Here is a 24,281-nt window from a genome sequence, read left to right on the forward strand (position 1 = left end):
GGGTGGGATCACCATGTGGATGGTGTCTGTACGCGGGCGGGCCGTATCTGGACACAGGCGGCAGCTGGCACAGGTCACGCCTGGACACAGGTGGGCCCTATACACGAGCGACATGCTGAGGCACTCAGGTGGCATCTGGATCACGGCTGGAATGTCTGCGGGCAGGTGACACTGCAGCAGGGTGCCGCTGTACAAGAACGGTATTGGTACGAAACTCATGCCTGCACAGGGGTGGCGTGTCTGCACATGGGGACATGCCGGCAGGGACCATGCCTGCATCCGCGTGGTGGTGACCCACGGTGGGCAGACGGAGCGATGGCACACCTGGGCCCAGGGCGGCTCCTTCAGGTGCAAGCAGCCTGTGCGGGCACAGGGGTGGGCTCAGCCCGCGGTGGTGCAGCCGCGCACAGGGCGGCACGGCGGGGGCCGGGGCCCTCCGCATGATGGCAGCTGGGGCCGCGGCCAGCGCCCCACTGTCCCCGCCCGAGCCGCTCTGCCCCGCGCCTTCCGCCCGCCGCCGCCGGAAGCGGAAGTGCCGCCGCCGCGTGCGTCCGCCAGAGGCTGAAGCGCCGGTCGCCAGTCCCGGCCCCGGCCATGGCCGTCCGCGCCAGCTTCGAGAACAACAACGAGTTGGGCTGCTTCGCCAAGCTCACCAACGCCTACTGCCTCGTGGCTATCGGCGGCTCCGAGAACTTCTACAGGTGAGGGAGCCCCGAGGGCCCGGCCCGGCCGCCGCCGCCTCGGCGAGCCCCGCGGCCGTACCCTAACGGCGCTTTCTCCTTGCAGCGTCTTCGAGGGGGAGCTGTTCGGGACCATCCCGGTGGTGCACGCCTCCATCGCCGGCTGCCGCATCATCGGCAGAATGTGTGTGGGTAGGTGGCGGGGCGGCCCTTCCCCCCGGGCCTGGGGGGAGAGGGGCCCTGGAGGGGCGCCGGTGGAAACGGGAGGGCAATCCCCTGTTCGGTTGATGCGCGCTGGGACACACCGTGGGTTTAACTGTGGTGGGGGGGTCCGATGGGCAGCACCCCGCATCCTCAGAGTTTCTATTTTAATGATTGAAGCGTGTGAAGAGGAGTGAAAATGGGAAAACTAACACTCACCCAGTAGCAAAGAGCTGGGGTAGCAGGGAGCGTTTGCCTCGCAGGGCTCAAAGATGGGTTAAAGACACATGTAAGTCTACTTTCTGGTAAACCGGGATAAGTTTCGTTTTTCTTGAGGTTAATGGTTCAGTGCCAGCACTGGAGAGGCAGAGCCTGGGGAGGGGGGACCATTAACAAATAGGAAGATCAGGGAAAAGTCTTTCATCTGTCTTTGGCTAGCGAGACCCTATTCAGTCAAACAAACTTCTTGTTTGAGTTTTGTTTCTGTGAAAAGAATGCCTTTGTCCATCCTATTTCATTGCTTTGCCACAGTAAAGTAATACAAACAAGCAGCAACTGTATGTTTTGTGGGGCAATTGGCATCTATGGAGGAAATTCCTAGTCAGAGTGTTTCATTGAGGACGTCAGGCTTCCTTTAGTTCTGTTGAAAAAGAGAAGTGATTAAAGATAGTGGCATTCACTAATTTCTACTCTCAGATCAGGCTGAGCTTCATCCTGCTTTTCCCTACCTGTGATGCTGTGTTATTCTTTAACGGTAGTGTTATTTCTCGTGCGCTGAATTCTGGGCTTGGGAGGAATGGACAGGGCAAGGGCAATTCAAGCCATTAGATGAACATTAGGAAAGTAGGAAGCCCTGTGGAAATATTCTTTTTTTTCTTTTCTCTCTCTTTTATATTTTTTTTTGTCATTTTAGGAAACAGACACGGACTGTTGGTCCCAAGCAGTACGACAGACCAAGAGCTTCAACATATCCGCAACAGTCTTCCAGATTCTGTACGAATTCAACGAGTAGAAGAGCGTCTGTCAGCACTGGGCAACGTCACTACCTGCAATGATTATGTAGCTCTTGTTCATCCAGATCTCGACAGGGTACGTGGCTCTTCAATGCTTTTAAATTCATAGCGGATGCATGTGAAATGATTGTCAAGTTGCAGTTTGGGTTGTAGTTGAGGATTGCGGTATGTTGCATGGGGATCAGAAGACCTGTGCGAGCAGCAGAGCTAGTGTCACGTAGGAGGCTGTGCTGCCTCATCTTGCCTTTCTTAGGTTATCAGGAGCGGTCAACATGGATGCACCAAGGGGGAGTCTGATAGCCTTCTAAGGTGGCATGACTGGCTGGGTAGATGAGGGGAGAGCAGTGGACATTGTCTGCCTCGACTCTGTCAAGGCTTTTGATGCTGTCAGAGGTCCCTTCCAACCCCTGCCATTCTGTGATTCTTCTCAAGAGAGAAGTCTCAAAATTGGATTTTGGACTTCTGACTTGGTTTCAGTTGATCTGCCTCTTCTCCTATATTTTTCTTTATTTGTAGATGTGGAACCTGCCCCAAGTATAGCTTGTGCCCCCTTGTTCAGTATGCTGTAGTGAATGCTCTGTGGAGAAGGGAAGGAATGCGACATGGAAGTGTATTGTTGCGGGCGATTTGCTTTGCATATGTAACACTGAATGAAGAAAAGAGAGTGTGCACGAGTGTAATAAAGAGAGCATAAAGAAGAGTTTAGTCAGGACTACAACAGAAGTTACAAGCTACTGCTGAGCTGGCTGAGATTTGTCATAGTTGAAAGAGGCCACGGATGTGTTGACAGAGGGGTGAAAGAAAAAAGGAAGGTTCTTGTTTGAAAACTTAAAATAAGGGCAGAGGAGACAAAGTTGCTGCTACTTTGAGAACTGATATATCAATAGCGTTAGAGACAGGTATGTTGTGTGGCTACAGGTAGCCACAGCAGTGGCTTACAGTGTTTGCTTTCAGTTTGTGCTAAAGGTGATGAAGAAATGTGACTTGGTGTTAGGGGTGCAAAGGGGGGGAAAAGGTGGGCTGGGGGGCGGTGGTGGTTTTTGAGCACATTATGTTTTAAATAAGCGTAAAAAGTAAGGTAAGATGGTCAGAGAGGGAGAAATCAAAATAATTCACAGTGAAAACCTGGAAGGAAAGGAAGTTCTTAGAGTTCTACTGAAGGATATGACAATTTTGTCACGGCAATCTGGGAGTAAGTGTTTTATAACGATTGAGTAAGTGTTCTATAATGACTGAACTGCAGTGGATTGCGGAAGTGTGGGCAGGCTTCCAAAGGGGAGGATCCCGGTTGATGGTTGCATGCAGGAATAGCTTGACTTCAAATTCTATGATACCACTTTGCTTAGAACTTTATTCTCTCTTTATGTTTGCAGGAGACAGAAGAGATCTTGGCAGATGTACTGAAGGTTGAGGTTTTCAGACAAACGGTAGCAGATCAAGTGCTGGTAGGAAGTTACTGTGTTTTCAGTAACCAAGGAGGAATTGTGCACCCCAAAACTTCAATTGATGATCAGGATGAACTGTCTTCATTGCTCCAGGTCCCACTTGTGGTAAGCCATTTGTGGGTTTGTGTTTTCTCTTGCCACTCCCTTCCAACCCAGTTCTCAGTCTTTAATTTTTCTGTGCTTCGTGGGCTCCTAGATAGTGTTTCCTCTGCAGAGCTTTCCAAGTGGGAGATGAGGAGAAGACTTGAACAGGGCAGGTCCTCTGAGAATTTTCCGTCTTTTCTGAGTCTGGACAGGCTGGTTAGCACCTTTAGTTTGCTTCTGAAACATTGCTCGGCTGGGGTTGTGCAAGTGATGCTGACTGAACAGAGTGTGAGATTGTGTGTGGTTTGTCCAAAGGCAGTGTTTAAAAAAAATAAGTAATAAAATCCTGTGCCTGTGCAGTTGGATTTGTGAATTGCAGGATTGCTATGCCTTTATGCTTCCTACTTGTTAGATTTTATTTCACTGAGTGTCACACAATTTTCTCTCTTTAAAGAGAGAAAGGGTGTCCATTAATCCTTTTATCCAAAATTTTTATAACTTTGTTGATGGCCAAAGCTTTAATACTTTTCAGGAGCGTGAGTTGAGGCCCTCCACTAAAGACTTGTAATAAGGATATGGAACGAAATGTGTTGCTGTCAGCGTACACTGTTAACTCTTGCTGCTTTGTTTGTGCCAGGCTGGAACAGTGAATCGTGGCAGTGAGGTGATTGCGGCAGGCATGGTTGTAAATGACTGGTGTGCCTTCTGTGGGCTGGATACAACCAGCACCGAACTCTCTGTCATCGAGAGTATCTTCAGGCTGAACGAAGCTCAGCCAAGTACCATTGCTACCAAGATGAGAGATTCCTTGATTGACAGGTAAGGAGGATCCAGGTCTGTGTATAATCGTGGTCAAAACAGGCAAGATTTTACTATAAAATGAGCTTTTTTCACAATTATTTTATCTTTTTTCTTGAATTATTTTTATTTTATTTTATTTTTCAACTTCCTGTTTCCTTTTATTGGGTTACTGACAACAATTACCTCATTGCAGAAGGTTTTGTTTCCTGGTAGCTGATGAGCCTGCTTAGTCCTGTATGGAACGTGTGAGGGTTTTTAGTGCCGTTATAATACTTTTTGTGAGAAATAGTATCTAACTTTCAGATACTTTTTTTTCCCTAGCTGTTCGCTGCTTAGCTATGACATGAATGGATTTTTTTTTAAACAAATCTTGTTTTAAAAATTAAAACGCCCGTGACTTTGATTGATATCTCGGCTTTTGATTGTTTTAACCCATAACATTATTACTTCAAATGCCTGCTACAACCCTTTCTGGAGCTAAAAAGACTTTGGAATTTGTCTGCTGCTGCCTTAAATTTTTTTTAAGCCTTTTTGTCAAGTTTTGTCAAGCTTTATCCGAGTTAACTTTTAGTGGGAGGCAGGTTTTCTTGTTTTCTGCCTGGACTGGTAGTGATACAGGACTTCCCTATTCATTAATGTATGTACATATTCTTACAAGGTTTAGGCGTACATATAGATGAATGTTCTGTGTGAACTTCATTTGGGCTTTCATCTGATGACAGCTCTTACGATCCTTGCTGTGGTGCTAGAGGTGTGGCCTTGAGCTACCTGGGCCATTGTAACTTAGTGGCAGAGTTCTCAGCTTTCGTAAGAATGTATGGGAATGGCTTATGGCATAAGGAAAGAATGAGGAATTCCTTGAGTAAAGAACCCTTTGAAAGAGTTCTTTGCTGCCCCTTCACAGTTCCTGTATAAAGGCTGGATGTCCCTGAGCGTAACAGAGCCGTAATTAAACTCGCTCTGAGCTTTTGATAACTACCTAGACCAGACTGGGTGTACGTTTTGCCTTTTCCAGCTTGACAAGTCTGTTCTTATCATAGAATCATAGAATGTGTTGGGTTGGAAGGGACCGTTCAAGGTCATCTACTCCAACCCCCCTGCAGTGAGCAGGGACATCTGTAACCAGATCAGGTCGCTCAGAGCCTCATCCAGCCTGGCCCTGAATGTCTCCAGGGATGGGGCCTCCACCCCCTCTCTGGGCAGCCTCTCTTATGGCTGGCTGTTGGCAGGCGCTAGGTCTGCTTCCCTCTTTTCACAGACCCTTATGTTCTAGGAAGGGGAATTTCTGCTGGGCTTTTGTAATGAGAGGTTGAGAACTGACTGTACGGGTGTTTTGAAATGCCTTCTGCACTCCCTGGCACTCATCTGCTAAATCTCCTTTCTGTTTTCTTTTTAGCTTGACATGAGCAGTGCTGGTTCCTGCTTTCCAGAAAGCTCCTAAGGAGTGAAGTGTCAGGCTACACTTTGGATTACAGACATCCAGACCTTCCGGTGTTGTTTCTGCAGGCCTAGCCAATGGAAGAGGCTACAAACCCAACTTCTTGTAGTGTTTTGTAAACTAAGTATTATTACAAAACCTGACAAATAACATACAGAAGTTACAATTAAGGAATGCTCTTTATCCCTTTGCTCACATTTTCCTGTTCTTCAGCCGTGCTTTTTCATTTTGTGATGCTGACTGAGCCCTTCAAATTAGCCAACAATATTTACTCTTGTGGCTCTCGGATATTGATCGCTAGAGGTTATTTTGCCTTAAATAATGCATCCGTGTTCTGCTGCACAGCAGTCTGTTCCAGCACATACGTGGCACTGCCCTCTCTTTCCACACTCTTGCTAAAGCCCCTTGTATGTCCAATACCAAAAATATAGTAGTTTACTTGCCACAAAACCATTCAGAAGTCATCACCTGCTCTCTTGCCCTGACTTGCAGCTATTCTCACAGGGCCGGTGATTCTGAAGTCATCACCTTTGACTAAAAATGGAGTTTCTCAAAGTCAGTCCAGGGCCTTCTAAGAGCAGCAATGCGTGACTGCCTCTGGAACCAGCGGTATTTGATCTGTTGTCTGCAGGTGCCTGGTGGCATGTGTTCTGCTTCTCAGGCATCTGCAAGGGAGAGCCTAGAAAAGCAGGCTGTTGCCAGGGGCTTACGTTTGTTCTACAGCAGTTCCCCACCGACACTGGGAAACTCTTAAAAGGCAGCATATAAAAAAAGAAATAAACCACCTCGTCTTGAGTTATTTTGGAGACAAAGGTTAAGTAACAGGGTTTGAACCAGTTACTCCAGACAGTCAGATGTTACAGATTTGGGAGCTTTCTAAGGAAGAGCTCTGCCCTCGTCACGGGGCGATGGTGGCAAAAAGCTGTAGATACTGCTTTCAGGTAGAAGATAGTCATTTGCTTCTAAACAGAGCTCGCTGATCTGATTTCGTTGCGTTTCTTCTGCTTGCCCATTAAGGGTGTACTGAAGGCACAGAAATGCCTCCACTTCCCATCCCGAGGGTATGTGGAAGCTCCTCGTTGCTCCCACACAGCTGCATTGCTCTCGGCTGGGGTCTCTTGAGGAGAGAACTGTCGTGAGGGCAATGTGGGCAGAGCTCTTTTTTGGCCCTGGTGCTTCAGGCTTTGTAGAAAATTAAGCGAACTTCCATTTTTGTTTTACTGTCTGGATGCTTAGGGAAGGTTTGGGTTGATTAAAGGTTGCTCCTTAAACTTTTAAATAAAGATTGCCATAGGATCCTGCTGTCTGCTCTGTCTAGAACGGCAACTGAGCCAGGGGCTGCCATTTCCAGAGAGCTCGCCTGCCTGCTGCCTGTAAGCAGCTCAGCTCCTTGCCACTATGGCTAACAGCTTTTGGTGTTTATGGCCCCTTTGATACAGGTGACTACCTTTCTTGGCACTGACTCCAGGTCTCCTCTTAGCGTGTCTCAGTATTCAGAGTGAGAAGCGGCTGTCCTTTGGCCCCCTTGCAGGGCTCTGTTGGTAGGTGTAAATGGCAGTTGGACTCTTGCTGTCGGTGTTGGCATTTATTTGTCAAGTGTGAAATGAGTAAGGCTGAAGTTTTCCTCTGCAACTTCTGTAACTCATTTTTTCTCATTCCGGTTGATAAGCAGGAATCCTGGTTCATATTGGTGATCTTGATATGTGTTGCGTGTCAAAAATTGCTCAGAGCTAAACAAGAAAAATAATCCAGTCTCTGTGTAATCCAAATCCTTAAATAGGAAAGATACCGGTGCAGCGCTGGGGGCTGTGATACGCCAAAGAGGATTAGAGACAGAATATTGGCAGAGTAGGGTATTGCTAATGGCAGTGTGTGACCTCTTTGAGAATTGCATTGAAGCTTTGGAACTGGAAGGTGGCAAACACGATACCTCTTTTATGTACAAGGAAAACAGAAACTATAATAAAGAATGGAATTAGTAGAACCATGGATATGTGATACCATGAGAGAGCATAAACTTGGTGTTTTAACGGCAAGTCATGTCTTACAAGACCTGGGGAGTTCTTTAAAGGAGTCCACAGGGATATGGAGAAGGTCTGTTGTAATGTTACTTGTATTGCCGAAAAGTGTTTGGCAGGTTTTTGTGCCAGAGGCTTTTAGGGACCCTGGGTGAGTGATCCCATGGAATGAGAGGGAAGCCCTTTTACGTGCTTGAGAATGGGGCGGGGGAGTCAGAGTAAATGGTTAGATTTTCCAGGAGTTCCACAGGGAGCTCCGCTGGGAGCCGCCATGGTCAGCATTATTGTCCTGTTCGGGAAAGGCAGCGGATCAGTGCAGGGAAGTCCACCCACGCTGGCTTATTCTGACTGGTAAGGACGAGGACTGACTGATGGGTCGATAGAAGGGTAAATTTGGTGCAGCTGGACGTGAAGTGAAGCATGTTGTGGTGAAGGATCCAAATTTCCCACCCTGTAGCGATGAGCTCTGACCCGCCCAAGAGCAACTTCTTGGCCTGAAGGTACGTATTGTAACAAAGGTGTGCTCAGTCGTCAGCAACAGTCAAGAAAGCAAACTGAATGTTTGGAGGAGTTAGGAAAAGAAAGCCCAAACAAAGCATCGTTATCCATAAATCCATGATGCATCTGTACCTTGAGCACTATGTGTAGATTAGATGCAAATCTTGTGCAGCGGTTGCTGAGCTTTTCTGCAAATACATATTCTGGGGGTAATGCTTATCTCCTTTGTTGTTCATTAAATTTTGGTTCTTCTAAAAACGCCAAAAGAAGGCAGGGGAAAGGAGTGAGATTCTCGTGCTGTTACCGATTCCTTCCCAGGAGAACCTGCCGAGCAGGGTTGGAACTGCCAGGTGTGGGGCCGTGAGGGTGGGACCATGAAACAGTGAGGAAGAAACGATGGCTCAGGCGAAGGGTCCCACGAGCAGCAGAATTACCAGTGGCAGGCCCTTGGCGTTACACAGCTCGAGGCACTTAAAGCACCGTGCAACGCTTGACAGACCCTTTTTATGCGCTTTACCTCAAAGGCATCACTCTCCGGTGGCGACACCAAAAGAAGGCGTTAAGGAATAGTCAGTAAAATCAAGTTGTATGTCCCTGGTGCTGGGTGTCGGTGCCACAGGTTCTCAGGAGTCTTAACAATGAAAGTTCTGAACTCCGAAGCCCCCGGTTACGCTCCAGGGCCGTGAACCGCCTTTGCTCTCCGGCAGCAGAAGGCGACACGTGACTTTGTGTATTATGCGGTGATCCAGGAATGATCTGAGGACCTACAGCTGATTCCAGCTGCGCTGGGCAAATAAGTGTGATACCATGAGAAAGGCCTGGGAGGAATGTGACAGGATGGCAAAGAGATGTCCAGAGGTTCTTGAGGGAGGAATGAAGGTCTCACGGGTCAGTGAGGAAGTCACAGGGTGTGTAGCTTTGGCTGCCACAGTGTGCTCTAATGTCCAAAAGCTCATGAGGATCCTTCATGGAGGTTTTTAAAAACCTGAGTCCTCATGGTGTGAGACGGGAGATGCCCTTGAGGTTTAATGACCAACTGTAAGTTAGAAACGACTAATCCCTCTTCTAGCAGAGGACCCCTCTGTTCTGGCTGTAGCGGTTGTGTATCCCAGCACGTTTCTAACGTACCTGGAGAAATGAGCCTACTTCACTGGTCATGAAATGATCTGAGATGGTCAGAAACAAACAAAGGCAGGACGCCGAGCGCAGGACAGCGGGCGTAGTGGGCTGCTCGCCGCTCGAGGTGAGCACGTGCCAGGGCTCCCCTCCGGCTGTACAAGTGCTGCCAGGTGGCCGTGTGGTGCCGGGGGCGCAGTGAGAGAAGCTGAATGAGCAGCGCTGCTCCCTGCTCCCCCGCGGTGGCAATATGTCCTGGTGCTGCATTTCCGGATGGGAACTGGCACGCGGCCACCTGGCCAAGGAGACGCTTTAGCTGTGCTGATGGGAGGCGGAGCGGGTCCATACCCTGCTGCTGGGTCGCTGTGGATTACAGATCCAACCCACGGTCCCAGCAAAGAGCTCAGGTGTGTGAATGTTGAGGAACTACCCCTTACCCAAATACTGACGTTTGTGCCCAAATCCAGGTCACCCCAGGACCGCACAGGCGCTAATCTTTCCAAAAAAAAAAAAAAAAAAAAAAAAAATGACAGTGGCGTGCACGGGGTTGTGTTGGGGGAAAGTGGGTCAACTGCTCGCCTACCTGCCCTGGCCCACCTGTGCCAACACGCGGAACCGTGGAGGGCTGTTTCCCGGCTCCTTAAACACCTACGGAAACACCTCACACCCTGGCAAAGCTCTAACAGGTAACGTCTGCACCAGGAGCCAGTTATGCAGCAGTTAAAAGAGGTACCAAACTCTTTCTCGGGTTCTTTGAAGCAGCAGTTCTTTGAGGAAGGCTGGATTTTGGCAGCAGAGGGTTTACCTCGTCGCCGTGGCGTGCCCAGCTCCGCGGGGCAACCCTTGCTCCAGGGCCAGGCTCTGTGCCGCCTGTACAGCTTGGAACTCGGTGTAGGGTTTTGAACAGCCCGAAAAATCTACCTTTGGGCAGGAGTAAAAAAAAAAAAAATACAAACAAAACCAGACATTTCTCCAAGTTGTAAATTTTTTTTTTTTTTTTTTTTTTTTTTTTTTTTTTAATGATGGCTGTTGGAAGTTGCTCAAAGGTTTGGGCTGTCACAGTCCCAGAAGAGATGGCAGCGTACGGATGAGTTCGATGTGCCATGTGGATGTGGCGTTCGTAGTGTGCATTCTACCACATATATAGTACACATAGCAACGTACAGAGTAGCACGTGTTGGGGGGTGTCTAATTAGTAGCTCCGATTTCATTTGGTCCTTTGCACTCCTTCACCCATCATGAGACGTTATCAGACTGCGTCACTAAAATTCAAAGTTTTGCATCTACTAGTTTCTCACTTATTTTGTAATATGTTTGTAATACTTTTTTGTTTCTATGTTTAAACACAATAAACAGCTTGGCTACAGAAATCAATTATGAAGGACAAAATACAGTTTGAGACCACGTGTTACGCAGGCCTAGTGGGCTTCACTAGCAGCATCTATTTGTCTATCCTGCTTCACCATAGCAATATTTGAGCACTAGTTAGAAATTCAGAATGCTGACAATCTTTCTGCTTCTTCATTCCTCATCATTGGAATTAGGAATATTTTTCTCATCGTTGGATTTTTTTTTTCGTAGCCGGTGTTTTAAAGGTGTACTTTTTCTGTTCTAACTGGACCTTCTGTGCACTGCACTTCCATTGCACTGAAGGAAACTCGGTTATAGGCAGAGGGCTTACGCTAATCACGTCCTCCTTATAGTGAGCGTGCAAAGCAGTCCATGTGCTTGCGTGAATGGCACATCTGTACGGGGTGGGCTTCACCATTGCATTGCCCTGCAAGAAACTCTTCTTCCACTCTTATTTAACACGGCAGAAATATCAGCATTGGCAACAAAACGTACCAAGTTTGTGGTTAGGACCCAACATCCTCAACCGTTCCCAACTGTAACGGGGATAAGCAGAAGCTGCTGTTGTAGGAAGAGACTTGTGAAAAGTTACTAGCGGAAAGTTCAGGCACCTATCTCGCCTTTACCTGATTTTTATGTCTGTCAAATGTGGCTAGTGATGGAACTCACTCTACTGCGTGGCATGCATCCTTTGGTCCTTGCCAAATATCTGCCTGTGAAGAAGTAAGCAAAAACAAAAAACAAATTTCAAAGGCATACAATGTCTGTAACATCTACAGGGATTGGATTTAGTTTTATAAACAGACCTAATTCTTACTGTATCTTGACTATTTCAGCAAAATATAGTGACAATCTCACTCCAAACAAACATTTCCATTCTCCTGAAACCCAACATACAAATTCCACAATCTAGTTACACGTGCCACATAACAACAATTCATCTTTCCCAGCATCTTAACAGGGGCGTAGTCTACGTCTATACACATTTTTCAGTATATCGGTAACCATTGGTTCATTGTTTCTTGCTGATGGGAGCTTAAAACAACATTGTATGACATTTAAATATTTCTTTCACGAATGGCTCCCAAAACAAAAACTTTTTTTTTTTTTTTTTTTAGACCCAATCACTTTTGTCTTCAGTTTGTCCCAATCTGGGGCTTGCTGTTGCCAGGTGATGTTAACGGTGTCTGGTTTGGTGCTTCTTGAGCTTCTTCTCTGCACTCACGGACCTCCGAGTGCGTCGTGGTTCCTCATGCACTGTGCTGAGTGGCAGCGTGGATTAGTTATGAATGTACAAAACATCTGACCAGCAGGTATTGGAAAATTGTATCCAGGTAATCACCTGGAGTTTGTAATAAACTAAGAAGATCTTGTAGAACGCTTCAGCATCAGAATGTCTTCTGCTTACGATACTGAATTGTTCCTGTTCATAGATTTCATGATCTTAATTCGTTTATGAGACAGCTATTAAAAAAATGGTTCTGTTCAGAGGTGGTTCAGCTACACTGGCGAATGCTGGGTTTAACAGGGAGCACTGGTGCAGGGAACTGAAGGAAGATTCCCAGGTCAGTTGTAACCTGTCCTGACGACTCTGCTGTAGCAGAGCGAGCCTGTGGAGGATGGCACACCGAGACTGACACGCGACTGAGGCAGTAAGAAAGAAAGAGGCTCCACACTGCAAGGCTGCCTGTGTTTTTGTCCAGTTTTCCTGCTTCTTTCAGTCCCAGGCTGTCCAAAACTTGTAGGTCACTGAAGTAGTTTTGTTTGATAGGCTTTTGAATGCGTTTTTTTGTTTGTTTTTTTTTTTTCCTTTTTTTCTGTCCATAGTCCTCATCGGATCAATGAGCTGAAACGTGCAGCGGGCTGTGTCATACCCACTCCTGAACAGGTCTTTTGTAATACACAACATTTTGCTGCACCTCTTTGTTTTTAAACTGGAAGATCGTGTATACCAAGACAAGGATACACAGGGACAAAATGCAAGGGATCACAACTGCGATTGCATTGACAGTGCTAGGCACATCATTTATTGTCACCATAATATCCACGTCGTCGTGGGGGAGACGTCGGTCTTTGCTTCGTTCCACATCCTTCTGGTTGCAGCCCATCCAGTCTTTGAGGATTGACCTGGGGTACCCTGGCTCCACGCTCAGCCTCTGGTTGTCGAACTTCCAATACTCCTTCCCTTTGTAAAAGTAGGTATAAACTAGGAGAGAAAACAGAGAATATTTCTCACCACACCACTTCCAACTTGATAAGCTGAGCTTGTGTGAGGAAGTGCGAGTGCCCGAAAGGCTGGAGGTGGCAGCTGGCTGGGACAATGACACACATTCATCCAGGGCATCCCGAAACCACTGAAAAGTGAAGGTGGTTTTGGAGCCAGGATTTAAAGGAGAAGACATAACCCTGGCTTGGGGGTGCAGCATTGCCCACAGAGCACCATTCCCCTTGGCCAAGACAAGCTGTGAATGGAAAAAAACCCAACCAACTAATTTTAAAGTAAGTGTTCTGCAGTGGGTTATTTTTCAGTAAAGCATCTGTAAATATGGGCTCGTCATGACCAAGCAATTAATGTAATCTGCAGAATGACAGTGTGTGCCTGGGTGTGATAGTGTTTGGGGGAATACTCAAGGTTTCTGTTCATCCAGCCTTAAGGGAGCGGATGCTGAATAAGGTGACTCTTTCTGGCCACAGAATGCAGAAGATTTGGCCTTTGTTAAGGAGAGTCTCATCCTGCTGCTAATAAAGTGCTGACGGTTTATGCTACATGTTGTCTGCAGTACCCCTCATCTCCCCTGATGACTCCTTATCACTCTCAAGAGATTAGAAAAAAAAAGGGGGGGGAGGGGGGGAAGGAGAAGGGAACAGTGGTGAAAGCGTTGGGTCTCCCAAATCTGTCCTCCAGCTCGGCTGGCTCTTGCTGCAGTCCCCTCATCTCACCCCGCAGCCCCGAATTTAATCACGGGCCCTTCTGTTAGTTCTTTCCCCAACTGGAAGAAATCTTCAAACTGGAGACAGAAATGTGTCGTAAGGAGCCTCCGGAGGTCCAACCCCCTGCTTGGAGCATGGCTAACTTCAAAGTTCATCAGGCAGGCTGGCGCCTGTAACAAACAGCGTGACTGATGCCACTCTGAGCTTTACAGGTAAGAAATGAGGAGAAAATGTAAGTTATGCCATCTTTGTAATTGGGGCCCAGGAAACCTCGGGTAGGGACTGTTGTGACAGCAAAACCAGAAGACGTCCCCTTCCCCTCGCCCAAAGCTGCCACTACGCTGATGTGGTTTAGCAGCTGAGGAGGTACGTGGGTTGGGGTGAGGGTCAGAAGGATCCCAGACAGCCGCTGCAGGATGGGTGACTGAGGACTTCTGAGACTTGATTCCTGTCTCAGGATATATTCGAAACACCCCACTGCCAACAACCCAACTCCCCGGCAGACAAGCGATTACCCATCTAACAGGCGTAAGGACTGCAGGTACGTACAGCCTTCTTTGCTGATAAAAGCTCCCTGTGGAGCCTGAGGGATTCCTCTCCACACGGTGATGGGCTTTGGGTATCCTGGGTCCGTTGCTCTCTTGTCCTCGTTGTACCTCCAGTACCTGTCGCCTTTGAAGAAGTAGGTTTTGCCGACAGGCTCCCACCGCAGAGCCGTGTCGATGCCTTCCCGGGGCAGACAGCTCCCCAGCTCCACCAGACTGTGTGGGTAGCCCGGCTCTGCTGTCACTTCTTTAAAAACCCAGTATTTATCTCCTAGAGAGGAACAGGGACAAAAACAGCAAACAGATTTTGCCTAATTAGTAGTTGAATCCATATGAATGTAAAATAGCCACAATGAACCACGGCACGGTGAGGGGTCTGGAGACCAGGGCATATGAGGAGAGGCTGAGGGAGCTGGGCATGTTTAGCCTGGAGAAGAGGAGGCTGAGGGGAGACCTCATTGCCCTCTACAACTGCCTGAAAGGAGGGTGCAGAGAGGTGGGTGTTGGCCTCTTCTCCCAGGGGAATAATGACAGGACCAGAGGAAATGGTCTGAAGCTGCGGCAGGGGAGGTTTAGATTAGATATTAGGAAGAATTACTTTACTGAAAGAGTGGTCAGGCACTGGAACAGCCTGCCCAGGGAGGGGGTTGAGTCACCATCCCTAGAGGTGTTTAAGAAGCATCTAGATGCGGCACTTCAGGGCATGCTCTAGTGGCAGAGACTGTAGGTCGGTTTTGGTGTGTGTGTATGGTTGGACTCGATGATCTCAAAGGTCCTTTCCAACCATGAAGATTCTATGATTCTATGATGTTGAGGATTTCCAACCTCCATTTTGAACCTGAAGCCTCCTGACTTCACTTGCTGTTCCTTAGCTCTTGTTTTGGAAGAGACGTTAAAGAACCCTTTCCCATTTACCTTCTCTAAGCCAGTCATGCTTTCAAAGCCTTCTCTCACCCACTGTCTTTGCCATCCCTCACTCAGGCTGAGGAGTTCCTTGCAGGACATCAGCCCATACTTTTCAGTCATTTCTGTTGCCTTTCCCTGAGCCTTCTCAAGTCTTACTACTGCTTATTGAGCTGAGGGACTGCAGCTGCAGACATAAAATTCAGAAGAGCAGGTAGTGTGTTTTTGCATGGTGACATGCCGACACTTACCAGCCATTCTTCCTTGCTTACAACTTGCTCTCAAGTTACAGGATCCTGTTCAGACACTGTCACAGTGCAAGGAGCTAATGTGGGCCCCAGCGCAAAGTTGATAATTTTGTTTCTTTAGGAGGCAATTGTCCAGAAATGTGGCTTGGGAGAGGCCTTAATGCCCTGCCGAAACACATTCAAGGAGACAGGCTGGAGACTGACACTCCCTGGGAAACAGGAGCTATTCCTTGTTAGGACACGGCAGACAATTTCCACTTATCAGGATTAGCTTTATACAGAGCTTGTCCTGGCAAGGCCAGCCCACGCTGAACTATAATTTAAGGATTTGTGGCTGCTTGAAGTGTACCCTTGGAAACGGACAAGGATGCAGCGTACCTGTTTTCACCCTCTTCACACCGTGAAAGAAGAATGTGGTGTGAGGCAGGTGTGGTAGGCTTGTACTGAAAGATACCGTACCTTTGAAGAAAACGAATTTTCCATCAGACCGCTCGTAGGCTGCGTCAATCTTTGCAGGGAGGCCTTTCCAGAACTGCTCAATTTGCATGGGATATCCCTCCTGCACCCGGTTGTTGCGCAGACGCCAGAACCAGCGATCCTGAGAAAACCAGAAGCGTCTTCAGACTGAGTATTTTTATCTTGCAGTCAAATCAGGCTGAGCGTCCAGCATCAAGCATTACTAATCCCTGCCTAGGCCCCATAACCATTAAAGACAGAAGTCCCGGTTCAGGTGACAGCTCCAACCCAGCCTGACACGGTCTCCAGGCAGGGAAGCGCTTCGTGGGGAAGATGGCAGCCAAAAGGGCAAGAAGTTGATAGCTGGTGCTGTGAAAAAGGGTGGAAAGGAGGAGAGGAAAAAGGAGCAGGGGGAAGCAAGGCCACAGTTACAAGCGTTAGGAACTCATTTGTGAGTGACCTCTCTGTGTGTCTTGTCACTGAGGTGTCACAATTGTCCTGGTGCTCAACTACCAGACCCCAGGAGAGCCGTACAGCCTGGGGACGGTGTGAAGCACACAACGTCCGAAGGCACAAAGGAGTTATTAGCTGTCCCTTTAGATATGAGATCATTAGTTAAAGCCATAGTGGATGCTCAGGGATGAGTAGGAGCAGAACAGAGCCCATGAGACTTCCCCCAGCTACTCTCCCAGCCTTCCAGTATTTTCAGTTCAGGCATTTTCTGCAATCGATACGGTTTGTCCATTTAATGACCTTCAATATATCCCTCTCCACATTCACACCCATTGGGCAGAGTGAGAGACAGGTATTTTGGGAACGGACCATGGATTTTCATACTCAAGGCACTCCCAGATGGGTTATTGAGCAAAGCCTCTCCTTCCTCCCCGGCTGTACTTTACAAGCAAGGCTGACTCAAACTCCCCAAGCGCTTCAGGTAGGCCGAGTGCTCCCCGAAGCCCAGGGTTCGATGCAGGCCACCTCTGGAGGCAACGAGGCTTAGTCCCTGGTTAGGTACTGCTATGGCTTCCTGGCTTTACAGGTGGCTTCTCTCTGAGCTTGATGGTGTTTGAGTTCTCTGCCAGCGCATCCCGTTCACGCTTTGGTGCACAGGCTGCCTGGGCATTCCACGAACGCCATCAGGCACTGTTTCCAAATACCGCAGAGCCAATCTGCTTACGTTTCCTTCTAATATTGCACATTCATCAGCCTCAAAGGAACAGAGCTATTTTCACAGACACTTCAAATCTCACTACCCGATACTTCTATCTTTCCAGCAATAAAACTAAAGACAGACTCATGGGTAAGCAGGAATTCTCAGTACCTTGAAAACAAACATTTCTCCTCTGAAGAGAGCCACAGTATTAAAGTTGCCATCGCAGATGTTGGGTTTCGTGCCAGGAGGAGATGGCCTATCACCTAGAGGAGGACTAGGAGGTCTTGGCTGTCTCTCGTGTTTTCTTTCTGAAGTGGAGTGAATTCTGCGAACAGGAAGAGTGGGTAAAGGCCTGGTTGGCTCCAGGGGCTCAACAGGAGGACCTGGAAGTGAAAAGAAAAATGTTTAGCAAAAAGTGGACAAGTTTGGATTTTCTGTGCTTCCCTTGTAGGTTTTAAAAGGCAACAGGCCAGATGAATGGCATTGCAAGGAATTTATGTACTCCTTATGCAGAGTTCATGCCCTAGAAATGGGGAGCAGAATGAGATGCAGCCACACATGAAAGATGTCCCAAAACAGATGAGCGATAAGAACTGAAAAAGAGCCAGGATGGTTTTGTCGGTCTTCCCAAGGAGGCTGGAGCTAACAGGAAGGAGGAGCCACACCAATCATGTTGCCAACTGCAATGAAAGGTAATAACCCTTGAATAGAAATGTTTAGTAGACCATTAAAAAAACACAACACAAGACACCAACAAAAAAAACAAACCCCAAAGCAAAACCAGAAAAAAGTTAGGATGTGAAAACCAACGCTACATTCTAAGGGGAACTGCAGGGGAATTTAGAAATTAGAAAGCAATTACTTTATTACAGTTTATTCACCACTCGTTGCTTTCAGAACACCCTGGGAACCCTGAGGAACAGCCGCGATAAGGGACCATGCTCGCACTTAAATGACGCACCCCACAAGCACAGCTCTGCCCTTCAGTCCTGACACAGCTCAGCTTTGAGATCCGACAAGGCTGCAGGAATGTAGAGACTTATAAAAATGCAAGTGACTTGGACTTGAAGCAGCGGTCTGCTTTGAAATCCACTTTGCCACAGGACGATTTCGTTAACAGTGATAAAATCTCTACCAAATCTAATAGTCATAGATTTCTTAGACCAAATCTAATAATAATAATAATAATAATAATAATAATAATAATAATAATAATAATAATAATAATAATAATCTAATAGTCATAGATTTCATAGCCCAAGTCTAGTCATAGATTTCTTCTTGCCACAAGTTGGTATGGCAATAAGCAGAACGCTACTAGAAGCAAGAGATTTTATACCTGATGTAATCAAACAGGATTTGATTGTTTATTTGCATGGATTATGGTTTCAGCCTCTCTGAACAGCACTTTTGAAGGGGCTATGTGGAGCGACTGCAGGACAAAGCTCCACCAGTGGGCAGAATGGGGGCCATCTGCCATGGCTGCTTTATCAGCCTCCCTCTTTTGGGGGTCCAACAGCCCTGACAGGCTTCAGGCCAGCTGGTACCACTGAACACTTGCACTGGCTGAGAGTCACCCTGTCAGGGGCCCTTGCCTTGCCCATAGCCAGAGAAGGACTGTTGCGAGTAAGGATTGAGATACCCATGGAGCCTGCGCACCCGCGGGATTAAAGAGGACTTTTGCAGATAAACACTTTGAACTATGCTGCCTTAAACGAGGCTTAGGTGCCCAAGTCCCCTTAGCTCTTAAATGTTACATTTTTGAAGGGCTCCTATAATGAATGAGTGCTTAAACACGTCCTGGAAGGGTGACTGGGTTAGTGAGAATCAGTCCCCCCTAGTGACAAAGAAGTCATCAGACAAAGCCGTCATACTTAATTGTTACTAAGGTTCTAACACTAAGAATCGTGTGTGTAGGTTTCATGGACATTACGTTCAGAATAGATGTAGATAATGTAGATAATGTAGTCCAGCTTCCTGCAGTTCCAGGCCAGAAACCTCCACCTGCGAGTCCTGCCACGAGCTGGTACCTCTGGAGCAGACACAGCACATTTTCCAGATTCAAGCCATAGGAAACCCTCTACAATGCACAGCAAATTGTTCCAAAGATTAAGCCCTGTCACCACTAAAGTCTGTGTCTTACCTATCGTCTGAGTTGTTTGTGCAGCTTTATATTCAGCACTTTTTTTCTTATCTCTAGTGTCTCAACATTCAATCATTTACAGATCTTGATGAGGATGCTTTTTAAATTCTCCTTTATGAGCTAAACAGACCAGTTCCTGCTCTCTGTTGCTGCAATGTCTTTTGGGTTTGAGACTTACTCCTACAGCTCTTTTCTAAAGCTTTTCAAATGGATCATTGTATTTCTTCACGGTGACTTGTCCTCATAATGTGGTATTTTGTGCCACATGCGATTTTTTATTAGCAACTATTTTTATTTACCTTTATTCCAGAACTTTAATAAAAGACATCAAATATTGCTCACAGAAATCCTTTAGATGAGGATTCTCTGTTGACAATTATTCTTGGAAAACTGTCTACATGAAATGGATAAAAATATTATACTGATACTCTGTATTTCTCACCTCCTCCATTCTTAGCTACTCAGCGCCCACTATCTGGTGGTTGCCCAGTATACGTGGGGCATTGGACTAGATGACCTTTAAAGGTCCTTTCCAACCCAAACTGTTGTATGATTCTGTGACTCTATGACCTTAGCAGACCATAAAGTTCTTTTAAATGGAATTCCCAAACGGTGATACCGCTGCTGCTAGTGATCTGTGACTCTTCCCCAAACAGTTGGAGCAAAGCTCTCCAGATGTCGCCTGTCACAGGAGCCGCAGGGTTGGACCCCCCGTTGGCCAGACAATGTGGGTGCATCTACACCAGCGTTTCAGTTCAGCTCAGGATCGCGCTTTTGAAGACGTGCTCCGTCATTTGCCATTTCTGTGCTTTGATTCACACTGAAGTTCATGAGATGCCTTCTCTTTGGACAAAGCTGAACCTGAAGATGCGCTTCTGTAGCGCCTCTAGAATAGTGCAGCTGCAAACAGACATCACAGGGCACAGCACGAGCTAATGCACAGTAACAACCCCCTTCCCCGAAATGCACAGAGCGGGTGCCGAGTCCTCAGCGCTCTACTTACTTAACACCATCCCTAAATACTGCTGTATCCCGAAAGCTTGCCGGCAGCCACAGACATGGTTTGCCGACAGAGCCACAGGCAGCGCTGTGGTGTGAAGCACATGGGCCATGCAGAGGCATCTCCTCCTCCGAGCAGCACATCCACTGGCGCCTCTGGCTCTGGCCGGGAAGCTCGTGGAGCTGGGACTGAGCCGGCAGGGTGGGATACGCTGCAGAGGAAGGGACGGGAATGGGGAAAGAGGTCACAGAGAGATCTTACACAAGGGATGCCGGTTTGCTCAGGTGCGGTGTAGGAGCACAGTGCTCAGCGAATGAAAGGAGGAGGAAACGGGTAACCTGTTTTGGCTGCCAAAAATGGCACTTGGTGCCAGATACAGCACCCAAATAAATTAAGTTTGAAACCCAGCAATTTACATGCTCGGTGAAGATAGGAAATTAAGGAAAGGTAAGTCTTGACCTAAGCAGTGGCTGACCGCAGGTCGCCCATTAAAGAGCAGTGTGATCCTTCTACTCCTGTGTCACCACCCACACAGCTTTGACTGGATGTGTTTTGTAAATAACATTGAAAAAACTCTAACACACATCCTACATGATAGGATTCCCCCACCAACAGACCGATACGAGGACCACCTGCCCAAATGAGACTATCGCACGCTGCTACAGAAGCACAGGAGAGGTGTAGTTGTTCCTTCCCCCGCTTTGCAAGAGGCTAATGCTGCCATGAACTGACCAAATCAGAGATGCATTTGCCACGTATGGATCAGAAAAGCCTCTTGGTGCTCAGTTTAATTGGTACAGTGGAGCAATTTCATCAGACCGCTGTTTGGTAGTCTGCAGAAGACCACCACCAGTTCCAGCATGGGAGAGATCCCTGTGTTACGAGAGGCAGCTGGAAGCAGATCCACAACCCGGCTGTGAGGAGGACTCCCAGGAGCACTGGTGCCGTTGAAGAGGGAGATGTGTCACAGCCTGCAGTGCAGAGAGGCACCTGCTGTCACCGGGAATCGGCTGGGAGGGACCCCAGAAGTCACTGTGTGGTGTGTGTTCGACCTGCTTGCTGGAGGGACACGGACCGCAAAAAGGATCAATTGCCCAGTCGGGGCAGTTCTGCTTCTCAGACACAGCAAACGGATAGAGATACTCAAATCAACTGCACTTCTGGGTTTCCAGAAATAACAAGCCAAAAACTCCACACTTTGAGAGAAGAGAGCAAGAAAAGAGTTTTACAGAGATGACCATGAGCAGTAAGATGAGGACATGACATTAATTTTCTCCCCGTCTCTTTTAAAGGAAAAAAGGGTGAGACGGGAGTACTATCTAAAGAAAATTACGATGAATGTGTCTGATGGGTAACAAAGACACATCTGATAGTAAGGTGCAGCACAGGGACCACAGTATGGTGGTCACATGCTAGGAATTTAACATCTCACGCATGATTTTAGTTATTAAAGATTCACGCTCACAAGTGAGGACCACTCGTTTCAGCCTGGCCTGCCCCTGCTGTAGGACAGCAGTCACCTCCAACTCTCTCATAGCCACCTTCAGTGCCCAAAGTCTGCCGCAGTCCTCAGTAGAGAAGAGGAAAGTTAATATAGCACCCAAAACCCAGGGGACCAACCAGTGCAAAAGTTTTAATTAGCCCTAAGATGACACTGAAAGAGAATGCAGTAAGCTTGGAAGGCAGAAGCAGCTGGACGCACTGTGGTGAGGATGGTGCGAATCAGCGATGATTCAGGTGAACTGGAGATTTGCATTAACTGAAACATTTGCTAGAGCAGTGGGAAGAGCTCTCAAGTCAGGCCCACCAAGGGAAGTTGGGCCACCGTCCACACCCACTGCTTGCAGTGGTCAAACCAGCTGGCGTATTGCTCTGAAGGAGGCACCCAGCACTGACAAGGCTTCCCCCACGTTTTTGTCGGTGGCACTGCAACTTGCTTGGATGCAGACTTTCACTTAAAATATTCCTGTTACTGTCTTTCCATGCCAGCCATGGATTTTTCCTTACTATCTTTCGCTTCTCGTTTTTATGCATTCTGGGCCTTCTAATTTATCCTGATTGAAGTCTTGTCTCCTCTTGTGGTTACACAGACTGCCTTTTTATTTTTAATCGCTGCCTTCGCTTTGTCACCACGTGGGGGTCTTACAGCTAATGGTGGAAGGTAAGCCTACAGTGATGCACATGCAAAGAGCAGAGGAGCACACACACAACATGAAAATCCTCGGGTCCAGGCGCTAGGTAGGCAGAAGTCAGTCTACAGTCAGGGGGATGGAGAGCAGAAGCACAGCCTGAAGAAAGATGCTATCTCGTAAGACCTAAGCCACCTCAGAGCACAACATGGCTTGAATGCAGAATTAACAGACCCTATATAGTTCGACAATCACACTATTTCCAAAATCCCATCACAGTAACTGGCCTCTGAAACCGACGGCTAAAGGCAGGCTATACCAGGTCTATCAGCAGCAGAGAAGACCGTGTGAACAAAGAGTTACTTAAGAGTTGCTGGCACCTTGGTATTTACCACAGGAACTGATCACACCCACCACCGCTCTAACCAACCAGCCATTGTGCGCACATCACAGCCTCTCTCACTACATTGCCAAGCAACTTCAGAGAATCAGTCAGTGCAAATCTCATGGAGAGAAAAATTAAGTAGAGAGGCTACTGCATGGGTCTGCAATGGGGCTGAACCTGGTCACCTCGTTATTGCGTGTGATCCCAGCACTGGAGCCAAACCCACCCCTGGCGCTGAACCTGCAGCCACTTCCACGGGGGAAGCAGGTAAGAAACCTCCTGGAGCTGGAAACTCTACGTTCTGGAGGGAAGCAACTTGCTGGGACTTTACAGACACTGTGTGGAGAAGAAGACTTTCTTCCTCTCTATCACAACCAAGGCAAAGAATGTCAGAAAGCTTTTGGGTCACAGCAGATCACCTTCAGGGTGTGACTTCCGCCACTGGCACTTAGCCTCCTCCCTTCATGCTTCCTCTGTCGCAGACCATCTGAATACCAAGGTGACCTGTGAAGATAACACAGAGAGAGGAGGCATTTAGGAGCCACTGTGTCGATAGTTGAGGACAAAATATAATTGCACTGTCCTCCTGGCTATTGACAGAGTGTTCCCTCAACTGCACAACACCTGCCCGGAGCTCAGCGCCCCGCACGGCTCAGCACCTCTCGCAGGCGGCTGGCCCAGCCTGCCAGGGCAGAGGATGGCAGAGCCTGGGGGAGATGACGAGCCACCTGCAAACAAAGGCCTGTCTTTATCTTCTTAATGTACACTCCAAGCATAAAACTATGACCCAGACTACAGGCAGGCAGTTACGCTTTTGAATGATATACAGGGCTTTTTTTTTTTTTTGGTAAAAAGCTAAGCTGCCCGCGTGTTTCTGCAGGACTGTACCAGCTGTCCAGGTACACAGAAAAGGCTCCTCACTTCCAAACCAAAATGTACGAGCCAACTGAGCCAGGGGGAGGGAGAGAAACCCACCTGGCTGCTCTGCAGACTCCACGGCAGTGTTCATATGAAAGGAGCTAGCTGACAAGAAGCTACCTCAGGGAGGAGAGGTGGTCCATCCGTAACAGCTCAGCACTCGGGAGGGCCTCGTTTCCCTTGCTCACTTGGTAAACCTGTCCACGGAGCACTCTGCACTTCTGGGCTTAACTTCAGCAGCGGAGTGAAGTAGCTATTTCAGTTACTTTGGGTATCCTTGCCACAGTCTGCGGACAAGCCCCAGCACCCACAGCATACCCAACGGTTGGGCAGTCGAGGCCCTCACGACCACCACTGCGTGGCAGAAAGGGTTTCTCGAGCCCTTCTCCCCCAGATATTCTCCTCTGAATGACCAACTGCCAGCCGGGTGATAGAGCATTCACCCAGAAGACCGTGGCTGAAATCCTTGCTCTAAGCCAAAAGGAATGCTCTTCTGCGCTCTGTAATTAGGTGATTCACCTTGCGGTTGGGTTCTCTGCTTTGTGAGCAAGAAAACTGGGTCCAAAATCCCCAGGCTTAGGCAGGCAAATTATGAGAGTTTGGGGCTCTGTGAGATGCTCCAGCTGTGGTGCTTGCAGCCCAATTCCCCTCTGGAAAAACTTTAAGAAACCTGACATCTGCTCCACTGCAAAACACATCATTCTTTTTTATACTCGGGAAAATCTGTAGGATGAGAGAAGTGTTTTATGCCCAGCCATAACATAAAGCAGTGTTTCTCCATCAGGTGAGAAACCTTCCAAGAGAGGTGGGCTCCCCTCAGCTCTCC

At 47.8% G+C, this 24,281-nt stretch overlaps 2 protein-coding genes across 3 annotated transcripts in view; one reads left to right on the top strand and one right to left on the bottom strand.

Annotated features, from left to right (window-relative positions):
* Positions 1 to 388: 388 nt before the first annotated feature.
* EIF6 (eukaryotic translation initiation factor 6) lies at positions 389 to 7,294 on the top strand. The gene is made up of 6 exons (XM_074571817.1): positions 389 to 701; positions 787 to 872; positions 1,795 to 1,970; positions 3,268 to 3,444; positions 4,061 to 4,242; positions 5,621 to 7,294. The coding sequence occupies exons 1-6, from the start codon at positions 595 to 597 to the stop codon at positions 5,628 to 5,630; spliced, it is 738 nt and encodes a 245-aa protein (XP_074427918.1). The 5' UTR covers positions 389 to 594; the 3' UTR covers positions 5,631 to 7,294.
* Positions 7,295 to 10,318: 3,024 nt separating this feature from the next.
* The window catches only part of MMP24 (matrix metallopeptidase 24), a 54,244-nt gene continuing 40,281 nt past the window's right edge, over positions 10,319 to 24,281 (bottom strand). For both annotated transcript variants that reach the window (XM_074571815.1, XM_074571816.1), the window contains 4 exons: positions 17,049 to 17,263; positions 15,731 to 15,869; positions 14,125 to 14,391; positions 10,319 to 12,850 (listed from right to left, as the gene is read on the bottom strand). In XM_074571815.1, the coding sequence (XP_074427916.1) occupies positions 12,513 to 12,850; positions 14,125 to 14,391; positions 15,731 to 15,869; positions 17,049 to 17,263 (959 nt within the window). In that variant the 3' untranslated portion in view covers positions 10,319 to 12,512. The remainder of the gene's footprint in view (positions 12,851 to 14,124; positions 14,392 to 15,730; positions 15,870 to 17,048; positions 17,264 to 24,281) is intronic.

Source organism: Larus michahellis, unplaced genomic scaffold (genome assembly GCF_964199755.1).
Source record: "Larus michahellis unplaced genomic scaffold, bLarMic1.1 SCAFFOLD_157, whole genome shotgun sequence".
Classification (NCBI taxonomy): Eukaryota; Metazoa; Chordata; class Aves; order Charadriiformes; family Laridae; genus Larus; species Larus michahellis.